This window comes from Fopius arisanus, unplaced genomic scaffold, assembly GCF_000806365.1.
Source record: "Fopius arisanus strain USDA-PBARC FA_bdor unplaced genomic scaffold, ASM80636v1 scaffold00012, whole genome shotgun sequence".
NCBI lineage: Eukaryota > Metazoa > Arthropoda > Insecta > Hymenoptera > Braconidae > Fopius > Fopius arisanus.
In genome coordinates, this window is record NW_011887751.1 from 175590 (window position 1) to 199457 (window position 23868).

Consider the following 23868-nt stretch of genomic DNA (forward strand, 5'->3'; position numbering starts at 1 on the left):
ATGCCACAACGATTGTCAAAAATCCACCGTCTCACTCTCACAAAATCAATTATCAATAATTTAGAACCAAATGTTGCCAATACTTCTCCCTGCAATCCATCGCCCTGTGGACCAAACAGCCGCTGTAGAGAGACCAACGGTCAGGCGGTTTGCACTTGTATTCAGGGTTTCCTTGGTGCACCACCGACCTGCAGGCCTGAGTGCACGATAAATTCCGATTGTTCGCGTACCGAAGCCTGTACAAATCAGAAATGCATCAATCCTTGTCTAGGCAGCTGTGGCTTCGCAGCCAACTGTCAAGTAATTAATCACAATCCCATATGTAGTTGTCCTTCAGGAATGACTGGAGATCCCTTCATTGTGTGTCAGGATGCACGTAAGTTTTTCAGGAAAAAAAAATCACCCCGCAGTATCAACGAATCCTTCAATTTGACATGTAATCATTTCTTGTAGCGCCCACACCTCCAGCCCCCCTGAATCCCTGCCAACCATCTCCATGTGGAGCTAATGCAGAATGTCGAGTATTCAACGAATCACCATCTTGTCTCTGTCTACCTCAATTCATCGGAAGTCCGCCGAACTGTCGCCCTGAGTGCAGCAGTAACAGTGAATGTTCTAGTCACTTAGCTTGTATTAATAGAAAGTGTAGAGATCCCTGCGTCGGTTCCTGTGCAGCGAACGCTGAATGTCGGGTAGTCAGTCATGCTGCAATGTGTATGTGCCCCAGTGGTTTCACTGGTGATCCTTTTACCCAGTGCATTACAGCGCCAAGTAAGCAAAAACCATCAATCGATACCATCAAATCACCAGATCAATCGTTAACATCAAATTATTCATTCTGGATTTTTTCTCTGTCCATAAAATGAAATGACGAGATATTATTTACAGTCGAGGTGCGTCCAGTTATTACTCACCCCTGTTTGCCCTCGCCATGTGGCCCCAATGCAGTTTGCGAAGAAAGGAATAACGCTGGTTCGTGCTCCTGCACCCCAGGATACCTCGGGAACCCTTACGAGGGCTGCAGACCAGAATGTGTCCTGAATTCGGACTGCTCTCAAAATCTCGCGTGTGTGAACTCCAAATGCCGTGATCCATGTCCTGGTACTTGTGGACAGAATGCCAATTGTCAAGTGATCAATCACTTGCCAACATGCGTCTGCATTCCCCAGTACAGTGGCGACCCTTTCAGATTCTGTTCTCCTGTTCGACGTAATATATTCAAAATTTTTTTAACTATTTGGCGATAAAGAATTATTCGATACTGAATGCCCTGGTCTTAATTCCTATAGAAACTCCACCAGAAAAAATCAATGTGTGCAGTCCCTCGCCCTGTGGTCCTTTCAGTCAATGCCGAGAGGTAAATACTCAGGCCGTTTGTTCATGCCTGCCTGGGTACAACGGCCGGCCCCCAGGTTGCCGTCCAGAGTGCACAACGAGCTCAGAATGTCCCTCAAATCTTGCCTGCGTCAATCAGAAATGTGTAGATCCCTGTCCGACACCCTGTGGACAGCAGGCGACCTGCAGAGTCCTGAATCACAGCCCTGTGTGCAGCTGCGCCCCAGGATTCACTGGCGATCCTTTTACCAGATGCTTCTCAATGCCACGTAAGACATCGCTATGAAAACAACACCCGGCATTACTCTAAATTTTATAAAATTTAATTTCAGCACCTCCTAAAGTTCCTGAACAGAGAGATCCCTGTGTACCCTCCCCCTGCGGCCCTAACTCCCAGTGTTTCAATGCCAATGGGCGTCCGGCATGCTCGTGTGCTCAGAATTTCTTAGGTAGTCCCCCGAACTGTCGGCCAGAATGCGTCATAAACTCGGAATGTTCCAGTAATTTAGCCTGCATCTCTCAAAAATGCCGAGATCCATGCGCAGGCTCCTGCGGCCTGAATGCCCTGTGCTCGGTCCACAATCACGTGCCCATTTGTTCTTGTCTTGAGGGCTTTACAGGTGATGCATTCACAGGATGCCAGCTGAAACCGCCCACGGAATCCCTGAACAGCGATCCCTGCAACCCATCTCCCTGTGGTCCAAATACCCAGTGCAACAATGGTATTTGTTCGTGCCTGCCAGAATATATTGGAGATCCGAATGCCGGCTGTAGGCCTGAATGTGTTCTAAATAATGAGTGTCCCCTTAATCAGGCGTGCATCAGGAATAAATGCGTTGACCCGTGTCCAGGTACCTGTGGACAAAATGCCCAGTGCAATGTATTCAATCACATTCCCATGTGCACGTGTCTCCCAGGAATGGCTGGCAATGCCCTGGTCTCCTGTCAACCGGTAACACCTCCAATTGCATCCAGGCCCTGCACCCCATCCCCCTGCGGCCCCAACAGTATCTGTCGTGAAGTCAACGCTCAGGCCGTGTGCACATGTGCTCCTGAATTTCTGGGCTCGCCCCCGACTTGCCGACCTGAGTGTCTCATCAGCTCGGATTGCTCCAGAAATGAGGCCTGCAACAATCAGAAATGCCGAGACCCATGTCGAGGTACGTGTGGCCTCAGTGCCCAGTGCCAAGTGATTAATCACAATCCGATATGTTCGTGCCCTGAGAGATACAGGGGAGATCCCTTCGTCCGGTGCTCATTAATACGTAAGAATTAACCGTTACAATTATCAAAATGAAAATTTAGAGACTAAATAATTGCGCTTCCCACAGAGGATAGACCCTCCCCACTGTCAGTGAACCCCTGCGTGCCCTCGCTCTGCGGTCCAAATGCCCAGTGTCGAGTAATTAATGATTCACCGTCCTGCTCCTGTCAACCTGAATACACAGGTTCACCTCCCAACTGCCGCCCTGAGTGCGTCAGTAATTCCGAGTGCCTCATCAATCAGGCGTGTGTCAATCAGAGATGTAGGGATCCCTGTCCAAACTCATGTGGCTCAAACACAGAATGTCGAGTTGTCAGTCACACACCGATGTGCGTCTGTCTCTCAGGATTTACCGGTGATCCCTTCACCGGCTGTTCAACATGTGAGAGACCTTGCATGAAGCTTAATTAAGAATAAATAAATCAGTGCACAATAACCCGTAGAAATTAATGAATTGCCCATTATTTTAGTTGTACCAACGCCCGAAATGCCAATATCGCCCTGCATACCCTCGCCCTGCGGTGCCAATGCCATCTGCAAAGAATCCAACAGCGCAGGTTCATGCTCCTGCTTACCAGACTACATTGGAAACCCATACGAGGGATGTAGACCCGAGTGTACCATTGATTCCGACTGCCCTTCATACCAGAGTTGCATCAGATCAAAATGCCGTGATCCATGCCCTGGTGCCTGCGGTCAAAATGCCGAATGCAATGCTATCAATCACTCGCCCACCTGCACCTGTAGCCGAGGATATACCGGCGATCCGTTTAGATTCTGTACCCCCATCGATACCAGTAAGTTATCAGCATTAAATAACGCGTGAAAAAAAAAATTCATTAAAAAACCTACACTGAAAAAAAAAAATTGAGGAAGTGGAAAGAAAATATGTTTGGCAAAAGCCGTGTTTGTTTCACAGTGTAACAAACAGAAATCCAAGTGAAAAGTAAAATTACCCCTTTAAGATATTTTTTTTAATGAAATTTTCTCATGCGCACTGTTGTAAATGCATCTGTAAAATCAAACACCAATAATTCTTTCCCACAGCCGAAATAGATAGACCGAATGAGCCGTGCAATCCATCGCCCTGCGGCCCCAATAGCCGATGTATCGATAATAATGGTCAAGCAGTGTGTACCTGCTTATCAAATCACATTGGTACCCCACCAAACTGTCGTCCCGAGTGCGTGTCATCCTCCCAGTGTCCCAATCATCTTGCCTGTGACAATCAGAGATGCGTTAATCCCTGTCCCGCACCCTGTGGACTCAACACCCAGTGCAACGTTGTCAATCACAGTCCAATTTGTACTTGCATGCCCGGTTATAGCGGAGATCCATTCACTATTTGCAGTTTCGTTCCACCACGTAAGACCTATCTACTGAATTTTATTTTACCATTTCTACCATTTATTTTATTGGCCAATGGAATGTGCAATGCCTTCGATATTTTCCCCCAGCCCCAGAGAGAGATCCCGATATGAATCGAGACCCCTGTGTGCCCTCGCCCTGCGGCAGTTTCTCCAACTGTCAAAACATCAATGGTGCCCCAGCGTGTAGCTGTCGTGAGGGCTACATGGGACAGCCCCCGAACTGCCGTCCTGAATGTATTATCAGCTCTGAGTGTCCCAGCAATGAGGCCTGCATAAACGAAAAATGCCGTGACCCATGTCTGGGCTCGTGTGGTGTGGGTGCCCGTTGTTTCGTTTCCAATCACATCCCCACGTGCAATTGTCCAGAGGGTTTCACTGGTGATCCCTTCACCATCTGTAACCTACTCCCGCAAAAACGTAAGACTTATAATTCGATAAAATCAGTGAATTCTTTTGAATTTCTTGTTAACCCCATAAATATTTCAGCATGGGTAAACGAAACTCTGGACAAATGTAATCCATCCCCATGTGGCTCGAACGCTCAATGCAATAATGGAGAATGCACTTGCCTACCTGAATACCAAGGCAACCCGTATGCAGGTTGTCGTCCTGAGTGTGTCCTGAATGCTGACTGCCCAAGGGACAGAGCCTGCCTGAGAAACAGATGCAAAGATCCATGTCCAGGTGCATGTGCAGATAATGCAGTCTGCGCCGTCATCAATCACGTACCGATGTGCAGCTGTCCTGAGGGAATGACAGGCAATGCATTCAGCCGATGCTCACCAATTCAGCAGATCGTTCCAGAGAACCCCTGCAATCCGTCCCCCTGCGGTCCCAACAGCGAGTGTCGAGTTGTAAATTCTCAGGGCGTGTGTTCATGCCTCAGAGGATACATTGGCAGTCCACCTACATGTCGGCCTGAGTGTGCTGTCAGCTCTGATTGCCCTCAGAACGAAGCATGCAGTAATCAGAAATGCATTAACCCTTGTCCAGGGACATGTGGATACAATGCACTCTGCGCAGTCGTCGGACACAATCCAATATGCAGCTGCCCTGTACGATTCACTGGCGATCCATTCGTCTCGTGTACACCAATACCCAGTAAGATATTTTTTTTCTGTTTCACAATGAATGCGTCCTGAAAATTTGTAACAATTCTCCCTGGGAGAATTAATTCTGGCTTGCATTCCCCTAATTTTATTGTATCCTCAGTGCAAGAAAGCCCACCGGAATCGAGAGATCCCTGCTCGCCCTCACCCTGCGGTCCAAACGCTCAGTGTCAGGTGATAAATAACACCCCATCGTGCTCCTGCAATCCAGAGTTCATGGGCAGTCCACCCAATTGCCGTCCTGAATGCGCCAGTAATGGAGAATGCTCGTCTCACCTGGCATGTATGAATCAGAGATGCAAAAATCCGTGTATCGGATCTTGCGGGGCTAATGCAGACTGTCACGTCGTTAGTCACACTCCAATGTGCAGCTGCATGAATGGTTTCACTGGAGATCCATTCAGTCAATGCAATATAGCCCAAAGTAAGACTGACAATTAATTCACATATGAAAAAAAAATAGAAATAACGAATTCTATTAATTTTTTTCGTTTACTCTCAATTATTTATTTACAGCTCCCCCAATATCCACGAAACCAAATTCTCCCTGCGAGCCATCCCCCTGCGGTCACAATGCAATCTGTAGAGAACAAAATGGCGCAGGATCCTGCTCCTGTTTCCCTGAATACGTGGGGAATCCGTATGAGGGCTGCAGACCGGAGTGTATAGTGAACTCAGACTGTCCTGCCAACCTGGCTTGTCTTAATTCAAAATGTAAAGATCCCTGTCCTGGAACCTGCGGTTCCAATGCGGTATGTCGAGTGATGAATCACCTGCCGCAGTGCACGTGCATTCAGGGATACTCGGGCGATCCATTCCAATTCTGCAGGATCGTTCAAGAGTCAATGGAAACACCGAAAGATCCCTGCAATCCATCACCCTGTGGACCAAACAGCCAATGCCGGGTTATCAATGGGCAATCGGTATGCAGCTGTCAACCAGAATACATAGGAACCCCACCATCGTGTCGTCCTGAGTGCACCAGCAGCTCTGAATGCCTCAGCAATCAAGCGTGTGTCAATCGTAAATGCACAGACCCGTGTCCAGGGACTTGCGGCTTCAACACGAGATGTGAAATCATTAATCACAGCCCGATATGCTCGTGTCGTCCTGGTTTCACAGGCGATCCCTTCATTAACTGCTTCAAGATGTCAGAGCCACTGCCGCCGGTCAGTCCACCGACTTACACAAGCCCCTGCGTTCCCTCCCCCTGCGGACCAAATGCTGAATGCCGTGATGTCAATGGTCAGGCCTCCTGCGCCTGTCAACCGAATTTCAGTGGCTCTCCACCCAACTGTCGAGCTGAATGCATTATCAATCCTGACTGTCCAAGTAATCAGGCCTGTCTTCAATCCAAATGTCGTGACCCCTGCCCTGGCTCTTGTGGAATAAATGCTATGTGCATTGTTATGAATCACACACCCATTTGCAACTGTCCTGAAGGATTCACTGGAGACCCTTTCACTAGGTGCTCCCCACAGCCACAATCACCGCGTAAGACCCACACCATCATACAATAAATTTTAATTCCGCAGGTATTTTAATTGTGCCCTCTCCAAATTTAGCGGAACCCAAGCCGTCGCCCTGCAGCCAGTGCGCTGCTAACACCCAGTGCCTCAATGGCCAATGCGTTTGTCTCCCGGAGTTCCAGGGAAATCCTTACATCGGCTGTCGACCGGAGTGCGTTCTCAATACTGATTGCTCGAGAGACCTCGCCTGCATGACCTCTAAATGCCGTGATCCCTGTCAAGGCACCTGCGGACTGAACGCCCTTTGCAGTGTTGTCAATCATATTCCTATTTGCACTTGCCCCTCGGGAATGTCTGGGAATGCATTCTTCACTTGTTCACCTGTCGAAGGTACATTTCAGGAAAAAGAGCCCTGGAATTTTTCCCCCATACACATTTTATCAATTTTTATGCCTCATCTCCTATTTTGATCACCACAGCTCCACCAGAAAGAGACCCATGCAATCCATCCCCCTGTGGCTCAAACAGTCAATGTCGAAGGATAAATGGCCAGGCAGTCTGCTCCTGTATCAGTGGTTTCCTCGGTGTCCCACCAAACTGTCGCCCTGAGTGCACTGTTGCCTCCGACTGCGCTCCGAACATGGCCTGTAGCAACCAAAAATGCATTGACCCATGTCCTGGTACCTGTGGAATACGCGCACAGTGTTACGTTGTCAATCACAATCCCATCTGCGCTTGTCCTCCGGATTTAACGGGAGATCCTTTCATCATTTGCTCCCTAAAACGTAAGTATTAACCCGCTAAAATAGCAGCCATTACTGAATATCCAATAATCCCTGAATAATTTCCGAATCTTGTGTAAAACAGCGCGAGATCCAGAGCCTCCACAGAATCCCTGCCAGCCATCCCCGTGCGGTCCAAATGCTCAATGCCGAGTAATCAACAGCTCCCCCTCCTGTTCGTGTGCCCCAGAATTCCGTGGAACCCCCCCGAATTGTCGTCCTGAGTGCGCGAGTAACTCTGAATGCCCGAACAATCTAGCCTGCATAAATCAGAAATGCAAGGATCCATGTCCAGGCTCCTGTGGTACTGATGCCGAATGCAAAGTGATAAGTCACACACCGATGTGCATCTGCTCACCAGGATACACCGGGGATCCATTCACCCAGTGTACGATGTCGCCAATAGAGCTTCCTGGAAAGGATCAGCCCACGCCCTGCGTGCCATCTCCGTGTGGATCGAATGCAATTTGTCGAGAACAATTTGGCGCTGGTTCCTGCACATGTCTTCCTGACTACATTGGTAATCCCTACGAGGGCTGCAGACCTGAGTGCACCATCAACTCAGACTGCACAGCAGACAGGGCTTGTATCCGATCAAAATGTCAGGATCCATGTCCCGGAGCCTGCGGTCAGGGCGCGCTTTGCCAAGTTGTGAACCACTTGCCATCGTGCACCTGCCAATCAGGTTACAGTGGCAATCCTTTCAATTTTTGCAGTATAATTCAGGAGCCACCAGGACCAGCACTAGTCAGCCCTTGTGAACCCTCACCATGCGGGCCAAACAGTCAGTGCCGTGAAACAAATAATCAAGCAGTTTGCTCCTGCTCCCCTGGTTTTACAGGAGTGCCACCTACCTGTCGCCCTGAGTGCACAGTAAGTTCTGAGTGCCCCTTGAATCGTGCCTGCGTCAATCAGAAGTGTGTGGATCCCTGTCCTGGAATTTGTGGAATTAACGCACGTTGTAACGTCATTAATCACAGCCCTTTCTGCGTCTGCAACGCCGGTCTTGTAGGAAATCCCTTCGTCAGGTGTTTTGAGACCCCACCACCGGCCGAGGAACGTCCAGCACAGAATCCCTGCATTCCATCTCCCTGCGGACCATTCGCAATTTGTCGCGATATCGGAGGAATTCCTTCATGCTCCTGCGAACAGAATTATATTGGATCACCACCGAATTGTCGACCTGAGTGCACAATAAATGCAGATTGCGTGAGTAATCTTGCCTGCCTCAAATCCAGGTGTTCAGACCCCTGTCCAGGATCCTGTGGGGTTGGAGCTCAGTGTAGTGTCATCAATCACACACCAGTCTGTAATTGTCCAGAAGGATTTACGGGTGATCCCTTCACCAGCTGTTCACCGAGTCCCTACCAACCACCAGTACCTGACGATCCCTGCAATCCCTCCCCGTGTGGCGCCAACGCTCAATGTAGAGATGGACAGTGCACGTGTCTGCCTGAGTACCAAGGGGATCCCTACAGAGGCTGTCGTCCAGAGTGCATTCAGAATTCAGAGTGCCCCCTGAATAGAGCATGCATCAGGAACAAGTGTGGAGATCCCTGTAGAGGCGTTTGTGGGCAAAATGCCGAGTGCAACGTTAGCCAGCACATCCCCATGTGTAGCTGTCCCTCCGGAACAACTGGCAACGCCTTCCAGGTCTGTATCCCTGCAGAGGAGCCTCCAGTCGCGGACCCCTGCAATCCTTCTCCATGCGGACCAAATAGTCGCTGTCAACAGAGCAATGGTCAGGCCACATGTTCCTGCGTGCCAGGATTTATCGGCAGCCCCCCAGGTTGTCGTCCCGAGTGCGTAACGAATTCCGAATGCTTGCTGAATCAGGCGTGCAGCAATCAAAAGTGCGTCGATCCCTGTCAGGGTTCTTGCGGTGTATCTGCGCAGTGTCAAGTCGTCAATCATAATCCAATCTGCAGCTGTCCGTCGGCCTTCACTGGAGATCCATTCGTGAGGTGCATTATTCAGGAGAGACCCCCTGAACCCTCCGTCACATCAAATCCCTGTGAGCCCTCGACCTGTGGTCTCAATGCCCAGTGTCGGGTCGTCAACAACTCCCCCAGCTGCTCCTGCCTCCCCGAATTCCTTGGAAATCCACCCAACTGTCGTCCTGAGTGCGTCACCAACTCCGACTGCGCCAGTGCCATGGCCTGCATCAACAGGAAGTGTCAGGATCCCTGTAGGGGGGTCTGTGGAACCGGTGCAGAGTGCTTTGTTCTCAACCATGTGCCGAGCTGCAGCTGTCAACAGGGATTCTCTGGGGATCCCTTCGTCCAGTGCTCTCCTGTTCAAGGTGATTAAAATTTTTTGCCGCCGAAAATAATGAAAAAAAAATCGGTTTTTGATGCCCTAGTTCGTAATATTGTAGATCCTCCCTCTGATTCGTCTCGTCAACCCTGCGCTTCAACTCCGTGTGGCCCCAACGCCCTCTGCCGAGAACGCAACGAGGCCGGCTCTTGCAGTTGCCTCCCAGGCTACATCGGCAATCCCTACGAGGGCTGCAGGCCCGAATGTGTTATCAATACAGACTGCCCAGCGAATCTCGCCTGCATTAGATCTAAGTGTCAGGATCCTTGTCCTGGAACTTGCGGTGGCAATGCCAACTGTCAAGTCGTCGCGCATTTACCCTCGTGCACCTGTTTGCCCGGTTACACCGGCAACCCCTTCGTCTTCTGTAATTTGGTACCACCGAGTAAGTTTTTACACTCTTTCTCGTGATTTCGTACGAGTAAAATTGAAATCCATTTAATGAAAATAAATTGCAGAACTCCCAGCACCCAGTGACCCCTGCAGCCCATCACCCTGCGGAGCGAACAGCAGATGTCAAGTGAATAATAACCAGGCAATCTGTACTTGTATCCCAGAATTTATAGGTACCCCACCGAATTGCCGACCCGAGTGTACAGTGAGCTCTGAGTGCTCCTCGACACTAGCTTGTCTGAATCAAAGATGTCGTGACCCCTGTCCAGGAACGTGTGGTAGTAATGCGTCCTGTCGAGTTATCAATCACAGTCCAATATGCAGCTGTAATCCTGGCAGCACAGGGGATCCATTCGTTCAATGTTTCCCAATGCTTCGTAAGTAATTTCACACAATCTCCATCGAATCCCTTTCACTCAAAAAATTATTTAATCAGCTCCCTCTACGGGTCAACGAGATCCCTGCAGTCCGTCCCCCTGTGGTCCCAACTCCATCTGCAGGAATATCGGCGATACCCCATCATGTGCGTGTGTTGATAATTACCTGGGATCCCCCCCGAACTGTCGACCCGAGTGCTCCATCAACCCTGACTGCACCAGTGATAAAGCATGCATTAGGGAGAAATGCCGAGATCCCTGTCCCGGCTCCTGTGGTTTCTCCGCTAATTGTGCAGTCGTCAATTACGTGCCAGTCTGCACATGCCCAGAGGGCTACACTGGGGATCCATTCACCAGTTGTCAACCCACACCACCACCCGCAGAACGTAAGGCATAAAAACACGATTGCAAGCAATTCTTTAATTTTTAATCCACTCTTCTTTTCTTTATTCCTTACGATATTTTGTTTCTGAACAAAAATGATTGCCAGATCTGAAAAGAAATAAAAAAATAACCCTCAAATTTCCTCAGCACCGGCACCAAGAGACCCTTGCAATCCCTCCCCCTGTGGAGCAAACACCCAGTGCCAGAATGGCATATGCTCATGTCTCCCGGAGTACCTTGGCGATCCGTACTTCGGCTGTCGTCCAGAATGCGTTACAAATGAAGAGTGTCCCAGGAGCAGAGCCTGTGTCAACCAAAAATGCGTGGATCCCTGTCCGAAGGCCTGTGGCATCGATTCAGTCTGTAACGTTATCAATCACCTTCCCATGTGCAGTTGTCCCTCAGGTATGTCAGGAAACGCCTTCATCCAGTGCTCACCGATGCAGGAGCCAGGGGTGACTGATCCCTGTAATCCATCGCCATGTGGACCCAATAGTCACTGCAGACAGAACAACAATCAAGCAGTCTGTACGTGCATCCCAGGATTCTTCGGTACTCCGCCGTCCTGCAGACCCGAATGCGTCGTCTCCTCGGATTGCCCGAGAGATCGTGCCTGCAATACCCAGAAGTGCATTGATCCATGCTTGGGAACATGTGGATTCAGTGCTCAATGTGTCGTTATCAATCACAATCCCATTTGCAGTTGTCCCGGGGGAATGACTGGAGATCCATTCACCAGATGTTTCCCAATACGTAAGAATCCATCGATCGCAATTATATAATTTTTATCATGTCGAATTCGTTGAAAAATTCCCATCTAACGGATGAACGATGGAATTTATTTTATCATTCACAGCGAAGGATCCAGCGCCTCCAACAGACCCCTGTCAGCCATCCCCTTGCGGTCCCAATGCCCAGTGTAGAGTTGTCAACAACTCTCCCTCGTGCTCGTGCTCTCCAGAATTTGTGGGAAGTCCACCGAACTGCAAACCCGAGTGCATTAGCAACTCCGAATGCCCCTCCAATCAAGCCTGTTTCAATCAAAAATGCCGAGACCCATGCCCCAGCTCTTGTGGATCAAATACCAATTGTGCGACCATCAGTCATACGCCAATGTGCTCGTGCAGCCCCGGATTCACAGGAGATCCCTTCGTTCAATGTAATCGGGTGGAAAGTAAGTGAATTATTTTAAATCCATGCCCTATTTGCGATTTCTGAACCGTTAAGTGTTCTGACATAATCTCTACGATGAAGATATTCGGAATCAACGATTACTCATTGAAAATTTCCATTTTTTTTTTCCAAAAATTGCAGTCCCGCCAGTGCCAATTCCAACGAACCCATGTGTGCCATCCCCTTGCGGTGCCAATGCCGTTTGTCGCGAGTCTTCTGGCTCAGCGATGTGCTCGTGTGCCCCAGATTTCTACGGTAATCCGTACGAAGGCTGTAGACCCGAGTGCGTGATTAATCCAGATTGCACTTCCAATCAGGCGTGCATCAGATCAAAATGCCAGAACCCCTGTTTGGGAACATGCGGCCAAAATGCCATATGTCAAGTGATAAACCATGTGCCATCATGTTCCTGTGAGAGGGGATTCACAGGCGATCCCTTCAGATACTGCCGACCCGTCCAAAAAAGACGTAAGAATTCATCCGAATAATTTATTAATCATTCCGTGAGTGTTTCCCGAAATTTCCGTAAAATTAGTAATAAATTTCTCACCCACAGCGTCGGACCCCGTGAACCCCTGTTCCCCATCACCATGTGGAGCCAATAGTCAGTGTCGTGTATCAAACAATCAGGCGATCTGCAGTTGTCTACCTGAATACACCGGTGTACCGCCATTATGTCGGCCTGAGTGTGTTTCAAGCACCGAATGCCCATCAACTCGTGCCTGCATCAATCAAAAGTGTTCAGATCCTTGTCCTGGAATATGTGGAATTGGGGCTCGATGTGACATACGCAATCACAGCCCCATATGCAGCTGCCCTCCTAACCAGACTGGTGATCCCTTCGTCAAGTGCTTTGACCTCCCAACGAATACCATTGAACAACCTGTGAACCCCTGCGTTCCGTCACCCTGCGGACCTTTCTCCACCTGTCAGGAGACAGCTGGTTATCCCGCCTGTTCCTGCGTACAAAACTACATCGGCACTCCACCGAACTGTCGTCCCGAATGCAGCATCAATCCCGAGTGTAGTCAGAATCAGGCCTGCATCAGGGAAAAATGTAGGGATCCCTGTCCAGGATCGTGTGGTACTAGTGCTCTTTGTACTGTTGTCAATCACACACCTGTCTGCACGTGTCCTCAGGGATTCACAGGGGACCCATTCAGCAACTGCTTCCTAACGCCACAACCACGTGAGAGACATAATGCGAACATCTGAAAAAATTCATTTACAAAACACTTTCTTTAAAAATTCTGAACAACTCACTTAATTTTTGAAGAAACGTTTCCTATGATTTTTTCACACGTGAATCGTCCAAGCAATTATTTATTTACGAATTGACTCTTTCAGCTCAACCTCCAGCGCCAAAGAATCCGTGCGACCCGTCCCCCTGCGGTCCGAATGCTCAGTGTCGCGACGGCGCCTGCACCTGTCTGCCTGAATACCACGGTGATCCCTATTTCAGCTGCCAGCCTGAATGCGTTCAAAATTCAGATTGTCCCCTCAACAGAGCATGCTCCAACAACAAATGCGTTGACCCCTGCCCCAACATCTGCGGACGAAATGCCGAGTGCAATGTTGTCAATCATATACCCATGTGCAGCTGCATCGGAGATTATCAGGGCGATCCTTTCTCATCCTGTCAACCGAAAGAACGTAAGAATATCTGAGTCTAATCCTCGATTGCCTGTTCTCTGAAATGAACTAATTTGAATAGGTCCCAAAGAGAATCCCTGCGAGCCATCACCCTGCGGTCCCAATTCAATCTGTCGTCAATTTGGCGAGCAGGTGTCGTGCTCCTGCTTACCCGGATACCTGGGGAATCCCCCTAGCTGTCGACCTGAGTGTGTCGTAAGCTCGGATTGCGAGCAAAATCGTGCATGCATCAATCGCCGATGTCAGGATCCCTGTGCTGGTGTCTGTGGACAAAATGCACTGTGCTCCGTGAGAAATCACAATCCAATCTGCACTTGTCCCCAGAAATACGCGGGAGATCCGTTCGTCCAGTGTTTCCCTATGAGTAAGTCGTCACTTGTGGTTAAAATTCTAATCAATCTCTACCAAAATCAATTTTAATCATGCTACCCGAAGGTAAAAGGAAAAATCAATATTTGAATGACCCAATTTTATGAAACAGGGAAACCCGAAGATGAGCCTAAAAATCCCTGTGTTCCCTCGCCATGCGGACCCAATGCCATCTGTACGACCGTGAACAATGCACCCAATTGCAATTGCCAGCCTGGTTTCTCTGGCTCGCCGCCCAACTGTAGACCAGATTGTAGAATTAATAGTGAATGCCCGAATCACCTCGCCTGCGTGAACAATAAATGCGCGGATCCTTGTCCTGGCTCTTGCGGCATCGATGCCATGTGTCAGGTCTCCCACCATCAGCCCTCGTGCAGTTGCCTGCAGGATTACACCGGTGACCCCTTCACCCTTTGTACCATGACACCGAGTAAGACCAGATATTTTCCTACAAGCCTCTTATTATTTTTCAGCAGCTAGTGGCTTCGATAGTGTCAGTAGTTTTATGCCTGATTTATATCGCATATAAGATTGTTTCATGACGTACTAATCATTTTTTTTTTCATCCCAGCGATGTAAATAGAGTGTAGATAGCGCCATGTAAATTAATTAATTGATTAATTCTCATCTGTACATCTTTCTAATCATCTCTCTCTTGAACTATTTCTATAGCATGATCTGTGGTTCGATCAAGGTGTGGGAAACAGAAATTTAATGGATTTAATGTACTTCATTAATCCAGAAATATATAAATTTTTAACGTCAACACGCACGAAAAATCAAGCAAGTTCGCTGATTTTTTTCTTCGAAATATTTTCAAGTCTAAACCGAATTTTATATATTCCAGAACGACCGCAACCACCTGCGCAAAAGCGTCCCTGCGACCCGTCGCCCTGCGGTGCCAATGCTTTCTGCCGAGAGCGTTACGACACGGCAATTTGCGAGTGCTGGCCAGATTACCGAGGAAATCCGTACGAGGCATGTCACCCCGAATGTCTAGTCAATACAGACTGTCCAAATTCTCTGGCATGCATTCGAACAAAATGCCAGGATCCTTGTCCAGGTACCTGTGGAATAGGTGCAATCTGTACAGTATCAAATCACGTACCGATCTGTTCCTGCCCATATCCATCGATAGGGGACGCGTTCACGCAGTGTCACGTGCCTCCAAGACAGCCTGACATACCAGATCCCTGCAATCCATCTCCATGCGGCCCGAACACCATCTGCGAGAAGATAAATCAAAGTGTTTTATGCAAGTGTCTTCCAGGTCTTCAGGGTGAGCCATCGAGTCTCGCTGGATGTCACCCCGAGTGCATCGTCAGCTCCGACTGCCCTGGAGATAAGGCCTGCGAAAATTCGAGATGTGTGGATCCCTGCACCCAGAACATCTGCGGCATCGGAGCAACTTGCAGGGCTATAAATCACAGTCCCCTATGCAGCTGTCCACAGCCACTCGTTGGAAATCCATTCGTCGAGTGTCGCAGAGAGGATCTTTCAGATCCCTGCAATCCATCCCCCTGCAATGTTAATGGAGAGTGCAGAGTTCGCAACAATGTTGCATACTGCATCTACCCGGAGTGTCTCATCAACTCCGATTGTCCCAGGAACCGCGCCTGCTTCAACCAACGCTGCAGGGACCCCTGCATTGACACATGCGGCATTAATTCCATCTGCCAAACCATCAACCACAAACCGGTCTGCTCATGTCCATCCGGGTTCATCGGTGATGCTTACGTTCAATGCAGAATTACAGACATTGAAATTCCCAGACCAGAGTGCACACGGAATTCAGACTGCCCGAACGACAAAACCTGTTGGGAGCAACGATGTGTGGATCCCTGCACTTTGGGGTCATGTGGAATCAATAGTAGATGCCAAGTTCTTCTTCATCGTGCTGTCTGCGTCTGCAACGAGGGCTTTACAGGCAATCCCCAGCAATACTGCCGAGAGATAGGTTGTAGGAGCGATCAGGATTGCCCTCTGTCACAATCCTGCGTCAATCAAGAGTGCCTCGATGTTTGTGGAATCACTCAATGCGGCCTGAACGCAATCTGCCAGCCAAATGGATATCACAGATCGATGTGCATCTGCCTGGAGGGTTATCAAGGTGATCCCAACCGTGCCTGCTACCGCCCTGAGTGCACGACTGATTCCGAATGCCCATCTTACCTCACCTGCAGAAACACAAAATGTGTGGATCCCTGCAACTGTCCATCGACGTCACAATGCTCAGTCATCAATCATCATGCGATGTGCAGGTGTCCTCCTGGATTCACCGGTGACGCCTCTGAAGGTTGTGTCAGGGTAGCTGAACCTATCCCTGAATGCACCGTTGATGCAGACTGTCCCAGTCGACTCGCCTGTTTCGGTGGCACCTGCAAGGATCCCTGCGCAGAGACTCGGCCCTGCGTCACAAACGCCAAGTGCACAGTTGTCGACACCCTGCCGATGAGGACGATGATCTGCGAATGTCTTCCACACTTCATAGGAGACGCCACCATTGCCTGCGCCCCAATTGCTGGACAGATTGAGAAATTATGTACCACCAACTCCGAATGCCCATCCAATACTGCCTGTTTGAACTCACGATGTGTGAACCCCTGCACCATTAATCCCTGCTCCAGTCGGGCTCAGTGTAGAGTCGAGAATCATCAGCACGTTTGCACGTGCCCTGAGGGCTATCTGGGGGATGCCTTCACTGGCTGCTACAGGGATAATACACCAGTGCCTGAGTGCACCACTAATGACGACTGTTCATCGAATCTCGCGTGTGTAAATCAGTTGTGTCAGAATCCCTGTGCAAATGACAGATGCGGCCTGAACGCCGATTGTATCATGATCGAACATCATCCCACATGCCACTGCCCTCAGGGTTACGCCGGCGACCCACAGGGTCAATGTTTCAAGCCTGAATGCAAATCAGATAACGAGTGCCCTTACGATAAATCTTGTCGCAATGGGTATTGCGCCAATCCCTGTCACGTAGGTGATGTTCACTGCGGTCGTGGAGCTGAATGCAGTGTCATTGACCATCAGGCTAGATGCAGGTGTCCTCTTGGCACCCAGGGAGATCCACGTGTAACCTGTGTCTCCGCTGTATGTCAGTACAACGAGGACTGTCCTGATCACGAGGCCTGCGACAGACTGAACCGAGTTTGTCGTCCAGTCTGCGACGAAGAGTCTTGCGCAGAGACCGCCACCTGCATACCCAAAGAACACCAACCGAAGTGCGTGTGTCCAGCTGGAACGACTGGTAATCCCTACGTTGACTGCTCTCAGTTACCCTCTGACAAACCAGAGTGTCGTACGGATTCTGAATGCCCATCGTTTTTGGCCTGCATTAACACTCGTTGCCAGAATCCCTGCGCATTATCAGAAATGTGTTCACCTGATCAAGAATGCCGAGTCCTGAATACACTACCCCTGCGTACTATGATCTGCGAATGTCCACCAGAAACATATACTGACATCCACGGCAGGTGCCAGAAGATCATCTGGGATAACACTCAATGCAGGGGTGATGATGAATGCCCTGATCACGACAAGTGTCTCAATGGCAACTGCATCGATGCCTGTCTGATAACCCGTTGTGGCTTCAACGCTCAGTGCAGACCAGAGTCTCACACTGGAATTTGCTTCTGCGCAGCTGAATACACTGGCAACGCATACATCGAGTGTTCACTGATGCCTCGAGAGCCCTCACCACCACCCCAACCGGAGTGTTATTCAACGAGTGAATGTCCATCCGACCGTCAATGCATCAACTCCAAGTGTGTGAACCCCTGTGTTGCTGGTGATCCCTGCGGAAGAAATGCATTATGCCACGTGGATGATCATAATCCAATCTGCAGGTGTCCAGTGGGTCACCTGGGAGATCCCAGAATAAACTGCATACCACCGAAGATTACCCTGGGCTGCCTCTCGAATAGCGAATGCGCTGGAACTGAAGCCTGTGTCAATAATCTATGCATCAATCCCTGCAACTGTGGACCAAACGCTGAATGTCTGGTGTCGAATCACTACCCGTCATGCGTCTGTCACCCTGGATATTCGGGAAATCCCCAACTAGGCTGCACAAAACTTCAATGTGAAACCGACCACGAGTGTTCTTACGAGGAAACATGCCACCAAGGTCAATGTGTGAGCCCCTGCCTGCTGGACAATCCCTGCGCCATCAATGGAGAATGCTACGGAAAGAATCACCGATCATCGTGCAGATGCGGCTTGGGCTATTTCGGGAATCCCGAGGTGATCTGCGAGCGTGCAGAATGCACAAGTGACTTCGAGTGCCCACAGACCCTGGCCTGTGAAAATAAACGTTGTGTCGATCCGTGCACGGATAAATCACCATGCGCTGCCAACGCCATCTGCTTCGTCAGAGCGCATGCCCCGCTGTGCAAGTGTCCGGAGAGCCTTCCCCTTGGGAATCCCCTGTCCTACTGCGAGCGTCGACCGCCAACCGTGGAGGAGCCAGAGTGCAGAAAAGACGTGGATTGCCCGAGTCGATTGGCCTGCATCAAAGAGACATGTGTGGATCCCTGCCTGATCATCCGACCGTGTCTGGAGAACGCTCGATGTGGAGTTTTAGACACAGTTCCAGTAAGAACGATGGTTTGCACCTGTCCCGACGGCTGGAGAACAGACACCGACGGCTTCTGTCGACCGATAACAGTCGTTGGTACCTGCGCCTCAGATTCTGAATGCCCTGACCAAGAGGCATGTGTGAACCGACGGTGCAGAGATCCCTGCAACTGCGGGCGCAACGCCAATTGCTTCGTGAAAAATCACAAACCCATCTGCTCGTGCCTGGAGGGATACCAGGGGAACCCTGAGGTCGCCTGTTACTCCCTGGAGTGCCAGAGGGATTCGGAGTGTATGCCCGACAAGTCTTGTGTGAACAACAGCTGTGTGAACCCCTGTCTTTTCAACGATCACTGCGGTATTAACGCTGAATGCCTGCCAGTGGCTCACCGAGCTGACTGTCAATGCAAGGAGGGCTACGTAGGAAATCCCAGAGACAAATGTCAGGTTATTGGTTGCTACAGCAATGGCGATTGTCCATCTGATCGCTCCTGCGTTAATCGACAGTGCATCGATCCCTGTCTGCACGAAAATCCCTGCGCCAAAGCAGCTGAATGCAGGGTTCACGCGCACGTACCCATCTGCAGATGCCTCCCAGGATACATCGGCAATCCCAGTGTAGACTGCAGAGTAGAGCCACAACCGGAGTGTCGTGTGGACGGTGACTGCAAGACATCGATGGCCTGTTTCAATGAGAAATGCCAGGATCCCTGCACCGTCGTTGAACCCTGCATCGCACCATCTGAATGCAGAGTTTTACCTACACTTCCCGTCAGGACGATGGTATGCATGTGTCCACCGGGTTACATCAGCAGTGGCAGTGGAACTTGTGAGCCGACGACGCCGATCCTTCCCATCGGCTGCACACGAAATGACGACTGTACACCAGATAAGGCCTGCGTCAATGGCGTGTGCAAGGATCCCTGTGCCTGCGGCAGCAATGCACACTGCGACGTCATCGATCACAAGCCCATCTGCTCCTGCATCAGTGGTTACGACGGTAACCCTGATGTCGGTTGCTCTCGCGTTCTCGAGTGCAGGGCCAACGATCAGTGCAGTGACACTCACGCCTGCATTCAGAACACCTGCGTCCCAGCCTGTTCACCGATTTTCTCTCCATGCGCCAAGGACGCAGTCTGCTACGGAATCGACCATCAAGCTGTATGCGAATGCTCTCCAGGTCTCGCTGGAAACCCTCGAGTTTCCTGCAAACCTCTGGGCTGTCGCACCAACTCAGACTGCCCCACAAACCGCGCCTGCGTCAACAGCCTTTGCATAAATCCCTGCACCAAAAATCCATGTACTGGACAGCTGGAATGCAACGTTCTGAATCATGCTGTCGAGTGCGCTTGTCCCCCTGGGTACGTCGGAGACATCCTCAGAGGCTGCACACCAGTCGTTAAAAAATGCAAGCAGGACTACGAGTGCCCAGCACAGACCGCCTGTTTCGACGGCGAGTGCATCAATCCCTGTGAGAAAATCGAGCCGTGCGGAGTCAATGCCAATTGCAAAGTCCTGGACACCAAACCCGTGAGGACGATGATTTGCGAGTGCATTCCAGGATACCGAGGAAATGCTGTCGTCAGGTGTGACAAGACGCCAGTCTGTCTGATCGAGAAGGGACAGGTGAGGGATCAGTACGGCAACTGCATTTGTCCGCCTGGCACAGCCAAGAACGAGATGGATATCTGCGTCCCATGTCGTCCTGAGACAGGAATGATCATCACACCCGATGGCCGTTGCATCTGCGCCCTGGAGAAGGGATTCATCATCGATGAGTTCGGCAGGTGCATCTGCCCAGTGGAGCATGGATATCAACTCGATCGATATGGCAACTGCAAGCTCATTCAGATTATTCAGTGCACCTCTGACGACGACTGCCCCGATGACAAATACTGTGAGAATGGCACCTGCGAAGATCCCTGCGTTAAACAGACGTGCGCTGCGTACGCCATCTGTCTGGCCTCGAGACACCGCGCCATTTGCACGTGTATCAGTGGTTACACCGGTGATGGGTACACTGTGTGCTCACCTCCAGAGCCTCCTGGCACCCTGCGAACCGACTTCCCTAAGCCGGAAATGGAGGCGCACTGTCTGTCTGATGGTGTCCAGGTGCAGATTCACGTGCAGCATCAGGGTTTCGATGGTGTACTTTACGTTCGCGGCAGGAGCAAAGAAGAGGAGTGTAGAAGGGTTCTCTCCATTCCTGCTGATAACACTGACAAAACTGAAACGTTTAAGGTCAAATTTGGACACTGCGGTCTGATTCATGTTAATGGAGAGGCTAGCTTTGTTCTTGTTATACAGAAACATCCGAAGCTTGTGACTTACAAGGCTCAGGCTTATCACGTCAAGTGCATCTATCAGACTGGTGAGCAGAATGTCACTCTAGGATTCAACGTCTCCATGCTAACCACTGCTGGTACCATCGCCAACACTGGACCACCTCCCACCTGCGCCATGAAAATCGTCACGCAGACTGGAGACTCTATTGCATCCGCTGAGATCGGTCAGAATCTCATGCTCCAGGTCGATGTCCAGCCACCATCAATCTACGGAGGATTCGCCAGGAACTGCGTCGCCAAGACCAAGGAGAATGATAAGGAGAATGAGTACATGGTCACCGATGAAAATGGATGCGCCACTGAGCCCACCATCTTTGGGGAGTGGATGCAGGATCCTGAGACACAAGCCCTCACTGCCAGCTTCAATGCCTTCAAGTTCCCCAGCAGTGATACCATTCGATTCCAGTGCAATATCAGGGTCTGCTTCGGAAGGTGTCAACCGGTGAGTAAAATTTCAAATGCAAAACCTATTTTTATCAATTCCGTATCATTCCGGAGAGCGCGGGGAATCCCCCAGCATCAGACCCTCTGGTGGCCATCCGGGAAACGAACGTTTTTTAATAATTAATTTTGATCTATCGATATTTAAGAAAATAGAGTGGAGTAATTCGAAGATTGAGTCAGAATTAATTTTTTTCATGTGATTTATTTTTAAATAGGTCAATTGTCGTGGCTACAATGCATTTGGCCGTAAGAGGAGAGATATAGGAGACGAATACAATGACACAGCCCTGAGTATATCAGACGGGTATGACGGCCAGCTCAGGGAAGAAATAATGATTGAATCAAATTTAATCACAACTCTTGAGAGGAGAGAGGAGAGATACACGGCAGATCCTGCGGAATGTAAGAATCCATCAAATAAATTTAGAAAATGTTTTTTAATAAAAACCCTAAAGGCTTTATAAAATCTCTTTAAAAACTTAATATCACAATAATAATAATAGAAATAATAGAAATATTATTATTATTATCTTGAAACAATTATTATTATTATCATTATTATATAACATTTAATTTTTAATTTACAGTGCCCGCAGCTCAGAGAGCCGAAGACATATGCGTATCAATGGTCGGCTTTATAATCTCCCTCGTGATAACGGCGCTATTGGCCCTCGTCGCCGTCGCCATCGCCGTGTCCTGCTGGCTGATGGCCTACAGAAGACAGCCAAAGACTGCTGGACCACTGCCACATCCCCCAGAATTTCCCAATCCACTCTTCACCACAGAATCAGTGGCTGAACCCTCACCCGATTATCATCTCTCATAATACGACTCGGTGGAGGAAAAAAATCAATCACTGAGTCGTCGATTTAAAAAAGAAAACAAAATCGATCATTTTTGTTAATCGAAGTAATTTTAGGATAATTAATTTTAAACGAGGAATGCATTCCCGACCACCACGTCCTAAAACTGGTCGGCTGTGTATTTCGGAAACGCATCTCCTCCAGTGACTAATGTCGTAGTATTTTTTTTTTCTCGTTTCGTCTTTCTGTGGGACAAATTTTTCCGGAATTTTTTGTGAACGTACGTGGTGCTTAGAACGGAGAGAGCCCGGGAAAAATCAATTGGATTATCTGTTAATTTTTTTTTTTAATGGTGACGGTCTTCTTCCACTTTTCTGTCCACGAGGGAAAAGACTCCGATATTTCGTTTTTCTTCTTGTAGCTTTTTTGTATCTGTCTCTAGTCAGTGGAGGACTTGTCTAATATATTAAATGAATTTATATATACATATAAATAAATAAAATGAATAATTTTAATTTGTAAAGTCGATATGAAAATGATAGTCTAATGTAGCTTTTTCTATTGAAGATTAGACAATTGTACATTTTATCTAATAAATGAAAAAAATTAATAATAATATCTTATAATTTATTTATAAATTGTGAGAAAGGTGTACATGATTGAGGAATTAATCAAGAGGTAATCGGTGACTCTAGCCCTTGATTACCGCGATTGGTCGCAGTTTGATGCATTTTTTTGAGATTCCAGCTGCGTGGCAGGTGTTGACGACGTCAGTGACATTTTTGTAGGACTCTGGTGCCTCCTCCATCACGAGCTTTGGTGATGCTACTCTGATGGATATCCCGAGCTCGTGGAGTCGATCCAGGACCTGCTGGAAGTCCAGATTTCTTCGGGATTTGGCTCTGGAGAGGGCACGACCAGCCCCATGACATGTTGATCCAAATGTCTCCCTCATCCCCTGGTCAGTGCCTGTCAAAACGTAACTGCAGGTCCCCATCGTTCCACCAATCAGGACCGGTTGTCCTGTCAGCTGGTAGTCCACAGGGATCAGGGGGTGATGAGGTGGAAATGCTCGTGTGGATCCCTGGGAATTAAAAGAATAATAATTACAAATTGCAAATGCATTTTATGTGAACCATTAACTTGAGAATAAATATTTTTTTTTATACCTTCCGGTGGACCAAAAGGGTTTTCATTTTCCCATCGACCATGTGCTCCTCCACCTTCGCAATATTATGAGACACGTCGTAGATGACGTGCATGTCAAGGTCGTCAGGAGGCATCTCAAATTGTTTAGCGAATGCCTAGAAGAGTTAAAAAATTATCAACAATCATATAAATAAAAAAACTACATGTTTGTTCCAATAATAAAAAAATTTTGCAGACTAAAAATAATAAATTTCAATAATACAATGAAAAACTACAATTTTAATGAATAAATTTTATTTGTTGAATAACTAATTACGATTTAGTATCACTCACTTGTCTGGTGAGAAAAGTCATGGAGCTCCTGTTGACCCACGCAAAATTGGCAGCTGCAGCCATGGATTTGAGGTAATCCTGTCCCTCCTGGGAATTAATATGAGCACAAGCAAGCTGTCTATCATTAACATCAATGGAGTCCCTCTTCATGGCCTTCTCCATCTGCACAAGGGCATCAGTAGCGACCTGATGACCAAATCCCCGACTCCCCGAGTG

The 23868-nt window shown here is 48.9% G+C and overlaps 2 protein-coding genes across 2 annotated transcripts in view; one reads left to right on the plus strand and one right to left on the minus strand.

Moving 5' to 3' along the window:
* Window positions 1–22308, plus strand: part of dpy (dumpy) — a 51451-nt gene extending 29143 nt beyond the window's left edge. Inside the window, exons 28-55 of the mRNA XM_011298871.1 lie at window positions 65–376; window positions 454–793; window positions 905–1209; window positions 1302–1604; window positions 1668–2600; window positions 2667–2993; window positions 3070–3421; window positions 3660–3964; window positions 4057–4386; window positions 4456–5070; window positions 5182–5502; window positions 5595–6572; window positions 6644–6937; window positions 7027–7332; window positions 7415–9631; window positions 9692–10030; window positions 10104–10415; window positions 10475–10801; window positions 10947–11552; window positions 11656–11973; window positions 12123–12440; window positions 12529–13161; window positions 13320–13625; window positions 13687–13989; window positions 14107–14424; window positions 14842–21365; window positions 21583–21769; window positions 21955–22308. Coding sequence (XP_011297173.1) covers window positions 65–376; window positions 454–793; window positions 905–1209; window positions 1302–1604; window positions 1668–2600; window positions 2667–2993; window positions 3070–3421; window positions 3660–3964; window positions 4057–4386; window positions 4456–5070; window positions 5182–5502; window positions 5595–6572; window positions 6644–6937; window positions 7027–7332; window positions 7415–9631; window positions 9692–10030; window positions 10104–10415; window positions 10475–10801; window positions 10947–11552; window positions 11656–11973; window positions 12123–12440; window positions 12529–13161; window positions 13320–13625; window positions 13687–13989; window positions 14107–14424; window positions 14842–21365; window positions 21583–21769; window positions 21955–22193 — 18968 coding nt within the window. The 3' untranslated portion in view covers window positions 22194–22308. The remainder of the gene's footprint in view (window positions 1–64; window positions 377–453; window positions 794–904; window positions 1210–1301; window positions 1605–1667; window positions 2601–2666; window positions 2994–3069; window positions 3422–3659; window positions 3965–4056; window positions 4387–4455; window positions 5071–5181; window positions 5503–5594; window positions 6573–6643; window positions 6938–7026; window positions 7333–7414; window positions 9632–9691; window positions 10031–10103; window positions 10416–10474; window positions 10802–10946; window positions 11553–11655; window positions 11974–12122; window positions 12441–12528; window positions 13162–13319; window positions 13626–13686; window positions 13990–14106; window positions 14425–14841; window positions 21366–21582; window positions 21770–21954) is intronic.
* Window positions 22309–22776: 468 nt separating this feature from the next.
* Window positions 22777–23862, minus strand: RtcB (RtcB RNA ligase; the record flags this gene model as incomplete). The annotated part of the gene is made up of 3 exons (XM_011298870.1): window positions 22777–23254; window positions 23340–23474; window positions 23653–23862. Coding segments are annotated over 3 exons (738 nt in total), but the record flags the coding sequence as incomplete, so codon positions are not given.
* Between the last annotated feature and the right edge of the window lie 6 nt (window positions 23863–23868).